Source organism: Lottia gigantea, assembly GCF_000327385.1.
Source record: "Lottia gigantea unplaced genomic scaffold LOTGIsca_108, whole genome shotgun sequence".
NCBI lineage: Eukaryota > Metazoa > Mollusca > Gastropoda > Lottiidae > Lottia > Lottia gigantea.
In genome coordinates, this window is record NW_008706957.1 from 637,979 (window position 1) to 651,105 (window position 13,127).

The window sequence follows — 13,127 nt, forward strand, 5'->3', positions numbered from 1 at the left end:
AATGAAAAAAAGGACCATAGAACGCTCTTCACTTTTTTTATACTTAAATAGTTGGGTCGTGAAATTAACTCTAGGAGTAGTTTTAAATGGGCCAATGGGTTCCTGACAACAGATGTTCACTTCATAGAAACCGTTTATAAAAGAAACAGTATACAGTATAGTACCAATTGAACACTGACTGCCCGCTGTTTTAACATCAAATGTACATTAATAACCATATTGAAGTGATATATATTGAAACGTGTTGAAAGTTACTGTACTTTATTTTTAAATGATACTTGAAATCGTTCAACCCTTAATCTTAATAGTGAACATGTGTTTTCTCTCATAATATTTCAGTATTGGTTCTTATCTACAGAGCTTTCTGACTCAACTGCAGTGTACAGTTATCTTATTTAAATGATTTGGCGCAAGTTAGACATTTAGGAATTATGAACAAAATGCCTATTGAAACTCTTGAATGTTCAAGGTCAACACATCTGTAGGAAATCCTTGAATTAAAGACCGAACAATGAAATAGCAAAGGTCAAAATGACGTCAGTTGTACCTGATGTTCACTTACAACATTGAAAAGCAAAGGACAACAAACAATACGTAATGTACTTAATTTGCACACTTCACTGAAGTAAATTATGAGGGTCAACCAACACATTACGTTAACTGTACGTAATGTACACATACAACACTGAAACAGCAAAGAATAGCCAGCTGTAGCTGGAAAAAAGCCCTGTAGCTGTATACAGCCCTGAAACGTATAACGTCGTCTGTGTCTAATAATGTAAACATATGACACTGAAATTGTATGGGCAGCCAACATATAACGTCAATGTACTTCGCATGCACATAGAATGCTTCATTATAAGTATGATAACACATGTGAGTTGTGTTTAAATCATACCATTATCAGTTAAACTTTGTCCCTAAAAACATATACTTGAATTTTAGAAATGCATTCGATATCAGAATGTGTAAGATTCAATTCGCTTGGTTTTATGTTAGGTTTAAAAGCAAAGACGCTCCAATATAACGTTATATAAATATCAATAATGAATTTTTTGTCAGGAGGAAAGTATCGATCTGGAGATGAAAATATGTAAGGAAATCAAAATACACATAAACTTCTTGTCGAATCTTCCTTAGAAGTTTTCTTTGATGCTTGCTTTTCTATTCTAGCGATTGACTTATAAGGCCTGATACCTGATAGATAAGATAATTGAATACGTAAATAAATGATAGAATAGGTTTGTGTCTGAACTAGGAACTCATCTGTCTTGATTTGATTTAATTAATTTGGAAGACATTGTTTTTTGTCTTAGTTAATTACATCAAAAAGTCGAAATTTTCAAAAAATTGATTAGGTGCATTCTGGCACATAATTTGGTTCAAAAACGTATATAAATCATATTTTTAAATTTGTTAATCCAAAGGCCGCCACTGATTGCACATTCAGATATCACGCCTGGGTAACTGTGTTGGGCTAAAATAGTCGGGCTCATAAAGCAAACGGAAATCGTATTTCCACTTCAGTCTTATCTAACTTGCTGAGCCATCTCGGTTCCCAATAGACATCCAGGATCAGAGCAGCAACTTCATATGAGAACAAGGTGACACAGTAAAACATTTATTACATAATGTGTTTATTTCTGTCACATTCGCATCGTCCCTGGGCAAAACACATCCTTAATTGCTACATATATAGGATTAAGCATATTAATATTAATATCAGTCAACGATTGATAAATATTCATTCTTACCTTTGTATAGTGTTTTTTATTTATCCATTAAGAAGTGGTTGTAGCAAAAAACATATCATTGCAATTACGAAAGCACAGACCGAGCTGCTACAGGTAATTTTTGAGTATCTGTCTGTGTAGGTACTATTAGAAATGGAGAGACATCTAGGTCAGTTAATGGTATAAATTGGTACCCTACAGCAAGATACCAACTAGCTGTATACAATGGTTTTATTAGTCAATAGTCAACAGGTTGTATTTGTCCTCCGGTAATCCTCTTTAGGCTAATATAACAGATTAATGTATTATTAAGTCGTTCTGCTACATTAATCTTAACACCCTCAAATATATTTAAACTTGATTTGGCTTTAACAATAGATCCAATTGTTTCAAGGGTTGCTCCTTGTCATAGGGCCTTGGTTTATTAATAACTATACTATACCATAAGGTGTGGATGAGTGATAACCAAGGGGATATTGGAGATCTTTTTCGGAGTTTGTGCTGTCGTCTTTCTGAAAACTGCTTTCTTTTTAAGGGACAGATTTGCCATTTTGTGGGGTTGATTTAAGTCTTTGGTGTAAAGTCCTAAAAATGTACGAAAATCGCAAAATTCCTTCAAAATATCTCAAACTAGGTATTTCTTTTCCTATTTCTATAGATGTCTTTCCTATATATGACAGTGTCTCGAGAAAAGACCACTCGTCTTTTTAACTTCCAATTCTGGACACACATGGATTTTAAGGCTCAAATTCCGATGGTGAGCTGTTAACACGATTACTGATAGGCTTAGCTAAAAACAACTCCTGCTTCTGAGACTACGAGGTACGATTGGTAAAAAATGTCGCATCTGTCCCTTTAATGTAATATATAATATATCCTTTCTATAGCAGAGTGAATAGATTTACTATTGCCAATATCAACCAGACAAATCTAAAACCACGACAAAACCGTACTTAGTTTGAACTATAGGGACAAGCAAGCATCTTCAACTGACTTATAGTAATGCTGATTCTCTAATATGAACTACAGTAAACTAAAAGGTTTACGGCTATTTCAATAATTCAAGACAAGGACGGGCTACTTGCAAATTTCGATTTCGTCGCAAATTACTCTAATTTATACTTCACCTCCTAGTATACATGAAAATATACAGGTGAAAATTAGATTAGAATTTTACCTGACTGAAAAGAACGACTCAAATTATGATTATCCTAAAAATTTCAAATTACCCCCTCGTTGGTTATTAACCCCATGTTGAAAATCCCTCATTTAGGAATTAAAGGGTGAGAGCCAACACCGGGCTGACTCTCGAAAGCACTGGGGCAGGCTTCAAAATTTTTTTTACCTTCAGGGGGGATTCGGTAAGGGTGGGGATATTAAAATGATAATCAAAATATTCATAAAGGGAGAGAACTGCAAATTTGTACACAAAATGGGACAACAATGGGTTTACCTATGTGCGCTGTCGGTTAGAAAACTTTACGTAAGGGCAGACAAACCACATATATATATCAAGACAACAATGGATTTAGTAATTGGGTTTTCAATAAATGCTCTCAAATAATGGTATCTGGGAAATCTGGACCGGAACGCATCAATGACTGAAACCAGTTGACATTAGTTGTTTCTGCTTTACTCTCTATCAAATAAATGATTTGGTCGGTTAATCGCATTTGCTAGTAAAATGTTGACCGAATAAGCATCTGCATCATGATTGATTGGCTATCATAATGCATAATCATTACGGACTGAAGCATCAAAAATTCCTTCTCACGGAGAATCAGTCTGTGACGTTATGAATTTTAGGTTGACAAAAGCACAGGCATAGTCTCAGTGGCGGAGTCAGGTTTACGTCCAAGGGGGTGGGGCGAAATATTTGAGGTTGCCCGAATTTCTAACCTAGTTATGAGATTTTTGCCCGAAAAATATGACTTCGGCTTGGCCACTACATAGACTAGGGTTAGTTGTCGAGATTAGCCAGTCTTCAGGGCTAAAGATATTTATACAGTTTGAGAGAGAGTCCAACGAGAAAGCCGCATTACAATGATAATGTATTCCATGTATTCATTATTCTTTTGTATATATATTATGATTATTCTATAAGCTGATATACCATAAAATGTAGTTGTAATATAATGTATAATGGGATTTGATATAAAAAAAACTATATAAGAAAACCGTTGATCCTGCTCATGCGACCACCTTCAATATACGACCACAATTAAGTCCCCCCATGCAACTTTGCAATATAACAAACGACTGATGAGCGACTAAATTCAATTAAGAGGCCATCATAATTGACATTACCTCCCTTGTCACATGGTTTACATACACGCGAGATTGTAATCGTGTAAAATGTTTCTTTACGGGCTGATAGAAATGAAATGAATGGAGTTTTACGTCACGGGCTGATATAATAAATATATTCTAGTACCCGTATCACTTTCATGAAACTTCCGGCTTCGCCAAAATTCAAACAGAAAAGTACCCCGTATAACTCCATTTCATTTCGTTTAACTTCTGATTAAATCAACTGAAAATATCATTTAAACAGGCCCGTTGCCAGACTGAATTGTTCGAACTGGTAAATCATATATCCGAAGGGATGATGCTATTGGTCGCCAGGCAGAATATTTTTGGTGGGAGGTGGAGAGGGTTGGGGGTGCTTTAGTCACAGACCTGCATTTAAATATATGAAAGCACAATTTATTTTATATCTTATCTTTAACAATATATCAATTATATATTAGTCATAAAGCATATCACATGTATATACCACCTAATTAATAGTTATCTTATAATTCAATAAGTGTTTTATCACAACAATGTCAATTATCACAATTTATCACCACGTAACATCATACATTATATCATAACACTGTAAAATACGAGTTTTAACATACAGAGCATGCTTACTTGTCAAAAAGCCGGCAACTGTTGAACGGAAATCGCAATTTATTTATACAGAAAAGATTTTGGTACCCTGTGCAAGTTGTTACGGCTGCAATAATTTGATCAGATTGTTGGCTTCCGTCAAAAATTCATTAAATTATTGGTAACAGAAAAGCGCAAAACGTGCTACTTTGCAATCTATACGTCAAAATGGCAGTCATTTAAAACTCCCGAGAAAATTGTAGCTTCTTTTGATATGCCAACAATAAACCAAGTCAAAATCTCTCGGAGTAGAATGCAAATAGACAGGACATAAAGTTGAGATCTGAAGCACTGGCATGTGTTTGCACCGATCCCAATAAGCTATATAACTTTAAATCTCGACCTCCATGCAATGCGATTAAGGCATTCTCGTCAAGGTAAAACCTTCCAAATATGAGACAAAAAGCATAAGTTACATCACGTATATAGCACAATCATACCGATAAGAACCTCAAGTGTCACACCTCTGTTTGTGTTCGTGAGTTAGAAGGGATTTCTTTAATTTTCTGTTTCTGGACCACTTTGTGCGATACTTTCAAACCCTCATGTGAATCAGAAACACATAATTTGGACTGTTTTCCGTCTGGAGAATCATGGAATGAATAAAAAGATTGGGAGTGATCCGGAGACAGGGGTGGAGATTCGATAAAACCTTCATCAATGCTGGCGCAGGGTAGTCTGGCAGTGCTGTTGAAGCTGACAGAAGATAAATTGGAGCTGCAGAAGGAACTGTAGCTACTCGGTGTAAATAAGCTGTCATCGGAAGCAATACTGTTATATTTTATATGCTTAGGAGTTCCCACAGGAGTGCTACTCGTTGGTTTTGGTGAATCTCTGTTATTATTGACGACGTTTACATTTGGGTGGTTTTGATTCTGTGATCCACAGTTACGTGGATTTGGTTTATCACAGTCATTAGAGTTCAGAATACATGGACTAACTTTGGACTGGTGGTCAAATCCAGAATCGACACTTCCGAATCCACGAGGAATATGTTCCATTATCTTATCACTTTGTATATTTTGATCAGAAGTATTTGGAGACACTGAAGAACATTGTGAAGTATTTTGGGATTGGGAATCACATCCGGTTTCACAAGAAGAATCACTCGCTAGCACATTTCCCGAGGAAGACACATCCATTGGGTCGTTTCTAAAAGCTTTCATTGGAACTGGTTTAGTTAGAGAACGTTTAAGATTCAATGGAACTGTTCTTTTTGAGACCTCATACTGCATCAACACAGCCCGAATTGGATTTGGAGAAGTTGATTTTATGTCCATATTCTCAAATATAGAGGCACTTTTATTGCTTCGATTCCATCCAGTCAAAATAGCATCCGACTGCATGCTGGATCGACGCAAATTTGAATCGATGTCACTGTTTGAACTTGCTTCAGCTTGAGACAGGAGGGAAGGTGATCTGCCAGATGTGGAGTTACCAACAAACATTGAGTTACTTCTGATATTACGTTTAGCAGGAGTGTCTGAAAATGATTCAGCCTTCTGTGTCAGCTGTGACCACGACTGGGCTGAGTCATTCAGAGTCTCTGGTACATCAATGTTGTCACTGTATCTTCTGTATGCATTATGATGTGGTCTGGCGTTCTGAGAGCTGTAGCTCGCACCAGTACATTCCCTATAACTCTGTGTTCGGCGTGGGGATCGTGCGTCCTTGTACCTTCCGTCACTGCTTTGGTTCTCGTAAAAGACTTCCTGATCGGAATCTTCTTGATCGTTTTCTTCCTCAAAAATACGAGTGAGGTGTGAAGAGGACAATCGAGTAGGATTGGATTGCCGTCGATTCTGAAAATATAATGAATAGTTGATTATTACAAAGCAACACATTCCCTTTGGATCAAGTATAAGCAACACCAGTATAAGGAATCAGAAACTATTGTATACTGGTGCTATTTTGGACTATGAAAACACTTATAATTGACTGATGTACGTCAAACATGTACTTCCTATTAATAAATTTTGGAACATGTGCAGTGTGCAATGAGGGAAATGTCTATTATTCACCTCCTATTCCTTTTCAATTTCTATGGTTTATAAAATATCCTCCGCTTTTTACCCAAGTCATTTAAGAAACATACAAGGATGCTGGCGAAATTTACTTCATTGATCACAGCATGCCGTTGGCTGAATTCATAAGCCTTATAAGATGTAAAAATTAGAACATAAAAGTCCATATATATAAGATATACAAATTAATTTTATCTTGACTCATCACAAATTTAAAACATTTGTTATAACATCATACAAAACACCATCTTATCCTTTGTAATTTTCATCTACATAACTTCTACTGTGTACTTTTCAATGTGTTTTGTAAGCAGCATTTTATTTATTTGTTATGGCCCTGACAATGATCTCAGCTGGGGTTTTTATGCTCTGTCTACTGAAACTAGTTGATGAAAAGACGATATCCGCCTTCGTGTCAGGAGAGCTTGGTGACATGCACACAAATATATACTTTCTATACACCCCATCTACATTATATCAATAACGTCCTGATAAAAACAAGCCAGTAACAAGTTGAAAAGTAAATTATTTTATGTTTAAACAGGTGAATAATAGTTTGATTTAAACCGTGCATGGTGTTTGCTTGTCAGAAAATATATTTCTTTTTTGGCTTTACTGAGAAACAATTAAATCGACGTTTTGTTTCATATTTCACTTGACTTGATACATTCATTCTTTCTGTGAATATATATACGTAACAGAAAAAATACAAGTTAATTTGCATTACTATGATGCTAGAAAAATCAGCACACAGGCATCAGGGCAACATCAACTTTTGGATTAATAATTACCAAATGATACCAACACCAAACATAAGACCATCATCAACCATAAGACCATCACCAAACATAAGACCGGCGCCAGCAATAGAAAACCTCAGTAATGATGTCAATATCAACATTTGGAAAAATCAACATAGGTATTGAGATCAACACCACCAATGAGATCAACATCACTAATGATATCAACACCAGCAATGAGATCAACATCACCAATGAGATCAACATCAGCAATGAGATTAAAATCACCAATGATATCAACGCCATCAATGAGATCAACAGCAGCAATGAGATCAACATCACCAATGAGTTTAAAATCACCAATGATATCAACGTCATCAATGAGATCAACAGCAGCAATGAGATCAACACCTGCAATGAGATCAACACCAGCAATGAGATCAATACCACCAATGAGCTTTACACCAGCAATAAGGAACATCACCAATGAGATCAACATTAACAAAGAGATCCACACAAACAATGAGATCAACACCAACAATGAGATCAATACCAGCAATAAGGAACACCACCAATGAGATCAACACCAGAAATAAGGGACACCAGCAATGAGATTAATATCAACGATGAGATCAACACCAACGATGAGATCAATACCAACAATGAGATCAACATAAAAAATGAGATCAACACCAACGATGAGATATATATCAGCTATCAAATCAACACGGCAATGAAGTCACTATCATCATTGAAACAAAATCGCAAAATGAGGCCTCCACGATCTATGAGACTAGCACCAGCGATGAAACCTTATATCCTAAGTGTACACAATTCGGACAATGATAGATTACAAAATACAACGAAAACTTTTGCAATAAGAATAGCTAACAGGACAAAACAGCAACTAAAGCTAAGGAATAACAAAGTACACAATTTGAAAACAATACAAATAAGAACCACTTTCAAAGAATTTACGGAAACTGCACTAACAAAAGAAATGAATGACAAAAGAATTAAATTCGGCTGGTTGTGCATTTTACTGCTAATGATAAGGACATTCAAGACCCCGGCTGTTTCAAGATCTTCAAGTGCACAACCTGCAGAGCAAACATTGACCTCGTTGTAAAATGCAAAAAGATACGCCATCTTCCTATCGACATAAACGTTAAAGATAAAGTATAATATTATCTGAACTTAGGGTCATTATTTTCATACCACTGAGCAATTGGTTCGCATTATAACAATTTGTGTTGCTGTGTTCTCTTTATGGGACAATAAAGTAGACATTCACAGCCCAGAAATCCTTTTAAGTCGCTGTTGGAGATACCCCAGTGGTCTTCTCACGTCATATGACACCATACCACAAATTCACGAAAAATCTTATAAATATTTACGAGAGTATAACAGTCGTATTAAACACTGTGGGTAGAAAATAAGGTATTTAGTACAGGGATCAAGGTATCAGAATCTAGAGGTGTACAAATCCGAGGACTGCTGCAACGATTCCTTACTTTTACGCCCGACATTCATGTTTGCTTTCCCAATTTTGAAACTTTTAGTATAGAATTGTATCCTAATTAATGGTGCATTTAATCATTAATTGTTTTAAGTTTTCAACTTAAATTCTCCTTGTCCCTTCTATGAGTTATTTATAAACGCCTGAATCAGTATATATCATCAAAATAGATATGAAATATAGTTTATCATTAACATTATCCGCCTATGATTGGCAAGTCTTAGATAAGTGTTGTAAACGATGTTCATCAGTGAATGACTGTGAAACGGTCTACCTTTCTGCAATCAAGAAATGAGTTTGGACATGCTTTGATTGGTTTAGAATAACATCATTAGAACTGGACTGTACTAGTAAACTTGTAACAATGGAGACGAAATATATTAGAAAACAAAGGAGCGAAATTGTAATATAATTGAAATTAGAATGACATTTCTGTTCCTGTAAATGAGACAAAGCTGGAGTATTTTTTCTACAAAGGAAAAATAAGGACCCGAATGAAATATGTAACATGAAAAATAGTTTTACATCAAATTCTTCCTTACCTAGTGGAGAACGCCATGCAGTGTACAATACAATGAAAAACAAATTGGAAGAAATAGCTTACTCTCTTTCATTTTCTGTCAAGGTGTGTTATTAGGTTTCTACATTGTCACTTTAAATGACATGTTGTTACGCTTTGTAATTCTTTGGCTCGTGTGACCGGTTCAAATATTCACCTTCTTACAGAATTATTATTATAAAACATTCTAATGACCCCAATAAGAGGACAAAGGTCACATACAGCTGTCAACGAGGACTTCTTATATATCTAATCGCTTTAAACCAAGACCTAATTGGTCTAAATCTTTTCAAGTCACACTATGTCAGTAATTGTATTAATGACCACAAAAATCCTTTCAAAAAATATAATTAGTGTTCGAGAAAAATATTTACCAAATTTAGGTAAGGGACTCCAATTGATCCATTATAATGACAATACAGTTACTTTATAAGACGAGATCACAATGATAATCATGCAAGCATTACCCTTGATGCAAATTGGACGTATAGCAAATGCTTTATATAAGGTCTGTAAAGCAATGGTATAACCTTGCTTATATAATAAATAAGCCGATCTGGATGCTTGAGGTTTAGTTTCCGTTTTCTTTTCTGTGAATGTCTTAACATGCCATGCATGATCTGACAAAATGTTTAAGCAGTACATGTTCCTAGTTATTTAGATATCTAATCAAATGCTCTGCTAAATTAAAGATTAACTATGGGATATTCATTATTCATTTAGCAGCGTTTGTTTGACTGGCTTAAAATTGAGTCAAAATTTGAACTATAGGCACGATTTGCAGAAGAAATTTGTCGGATCATGAATGACTAGTGTATGAACCCATAGAAAATAGAGCCATTCGAAGCATTTAGACTGCTGTGTACATAACATTAATATTTTTTCCATTATATAGTCTCAAAACATACATCATAAGAATTTTTATTTGATCACCCTATTTTTAAACGTCTGTATGATACATGATTGCTTTAAGCCAACTGATAGTATTGACTGTTGTTTAATAGATGATAAATGAATTGTGGTTTTTTAATCCTGTAATTTTAACAGAAGAATAACCTCATTGACATCTGAAATGATTGATAATTATATATTAAATTTCTGTTCACACAATATGTTATGTATACTTAGACTTGGGCTAAAATATTTTATTTCCAATCTACTTAAATTTTTTCTTTTTTATTATCTTATCTAAATGTTTAAACTTGATTATATAAAATTTGCAATTTTTATGGTAAATAGAGTAGGTGGCAAAGAAAAACGTTTAGATTTTCATTTTAATCCGAAAAAGATACATACATTTCTTAGACCAAAGTAAAAGTAATACTGTATTTCGAAAGTAAGAGGCAGTTAATCGCATTTTCGACTGTAAAAAGTTCTCTTTGAACGTACCTATACGCTGCCATGCATGTTAAATATCTTCACATTGTCAAACTATTGTGAACTTCGTCTTATACCTTGACTACAATAGTCACCTTTCTTGTATCACGGAATGCAGTGATTTGATTGTATTCTTGTGAATACAGCCAATGACAGCCCCCGATCGAAGGCCTATAAACCTTAAGTCATAATGTTTACATACTTAAATGTCGGGGGCTCTGATTGGCTTGCTCTAGCGTGCAATCCAACCAAATCTCTGCATTCAGTGATACAAGATAAGTGGGTATTGCAGTCAAGGTATTAGTCGTTAATCGTAATAGATTGACATCGTAGAAATGATAAGTCGGTAGTTAAACGTTTCCTTAAAATACACCTGATATAAATTGCCATGTTGACTATCTAAATGATATACTATTGAAATATGTTTAATCATGACTTAAAATACCTCAACCAAAGAACTGAGTACTTGACAAAGTCGAAACACGACCCAAATGACTTCTTATTGACACGTGCATACCACACACTAATTATTTGCTATTTCTTTCAAGTTGTTATTATGACATAGCCAATGGAAATAACAAAAACAAAATTCTACTCGTCGTTGCGTACACTCCTTGTAACTCCAAAGTCATAAACCCTTTTTGAATAAATAAATTCTTTTCAAAAGGGCTGAATACGAAACTTGAAATTAAAATAGGAAAATAAGGCAATAGTCAGCCATTACAACTGTAATTCAATTAAATAGTACATTTTCTCTGGAAATTTGGTCAGTCAAATGTTATTTGACAGGTAAACAAATATGCAAAAATGTTTCGTTTACTAAATAAAATGGTGTCTTCATATAAACGGTCAGGTCACGTACAAATATCATTTAAAAAACGAAACAAATAGAAAATAATTATGATCCTACATGTTAATGCGATGATGTTATGAAATAGAAAAATCGTTCTTATATCAATTACGACTAAAGTACAAAAAAGGTACTAATAAGTCACTAATTAGTACATAATGTAAGAACCAATCATATACTAATAAATACTAATAAACCGTATGGTCTGAAAATTGATTTACCTAGTTTTGATCAGTTGTATTGTTAACAGCAGACATCTGTTACCTTAGCATTCCCAGCAGATCAATTAAGAACCATAATCGATTACTGACAAAGAAAACTCATTTTTCATCATAGCCAGATACCTGCTGGACTTCACCATAAGCTTGTGGTTCCATTAAATAAACATTCAAATCAACGAAACCTAGTTGATATACCCAATCGCAAGTGGTTACAAGTGTAAGACAAGACTCTAGCCACATTATAGTTGAGCTCAAATTCAACAAAGCCTTGGGCATAAAGCTGATAAAAGTTCAATAAGCAAAAATCAAAATGACTTCACTCGAAGTCGAATTACATTTAGAACCAAATTTTCAATACTAAGACAAAATTTGACAGAGGTCAGCAAGTAAACTTAGAGGTTCACAAAAAATCAAACTCAATCTATTTCGATTATTCATGTCATTCTAAGGCTGCCATCAATCTGCTCTAGTGTCGTTTTATTAGGCCGTTTGGAATGCAAGAGGTAAAATAACTTTAAATTAGCCAAGTAAACACTAGAACGTAGGTTGAGAAACATAAAAACGTTGACTTTAAAGATTTCCGATACACAGACTTCAATCGCATTCCTGAACTTTCTCGCCTTTCATTTTGTTAGCTATTACGTCATACATGTATATAACCTATAACCTAGGTAACATGGAATGTTATTGCATGCGTCCAATAACAAAGGTAAAAAGGATGTTACTGTATACAACCTATATCATAGGTAACATGGAATGTTACTGAATATAACATGGGCAACATGGAATGTATAAAATCTATAACAATGTTAACATAAATAACACTCCAAGTTACTGTATACCGCCAAGAGATAAATTGGAATGTTACTGTATAATTCTCTATAACATAAGTGCCAAAAAATGATTTTGTATACAACCTCAAACATAAAAATATAACACAAGTGTCAAGGAATGTTACTGTATACAACCTCAAACATAAGAATATGGAATGTTACTGTACATAAACTATAACATAAGTGCCAAAGAATGATTCCGTATACAACCTCAAACATAAGAATATAACATAAGTGCCTAAAATTGATTCTGTATTCAACCTCAAACATAAGAATTTGGAATGTTACTATACATAACCTATAACATAAGTGCCAAAGAATGTTACAGTATATAACA

General features: G+C 34.5%; 2 protein-coding genes across 2 annotated transcripts; both read right to left on the bottom strand.

Moving 5' to 3' along the window:
• Positions 1-5,125: 5,125 nt before the first annotated feature.
• On the bottom strand, positions 5,126-6,749 carry LOTGIDRAFT_171045 (hypothetical protein; the record flags this gene model as incomplete). The annotated part of the gene is made up of 2 exons (XM_009046905.1): positions 5,126-6,469; positions 6,741-6,749. The coding sequence occupies 2 exons, from the start codon at positions 6,747-6,749 to the stop codon at positions 5,126-5,128; spliced, it is 1,353 nt and encodes a 450-aa protein (XP_009045153.1).
• An 836-nt stretch (positions 6,750-7,585) lies between these two features.
• On the bottom strand, positions 7,586-10,154 carry LOTGIDRAFT_171046 (hypothetical protein; the record flags this gene model as incomplete). The annotated part of the gene is made up of 2 exons (XM_009046906.1): positions 7,586-7,842; positions 9,977-10,154. The coding sequence occupies 2 exons, from the start codon at positions 10,152-10,154 to the stop codon at positions 7,586-7,588; spliced, it is 435 nt and encodes a 144-aa protein (XP_009045154.1).
• Between the last annotated feature and the right edge of the window lie 2,973 nt (positions 10,155-13,127).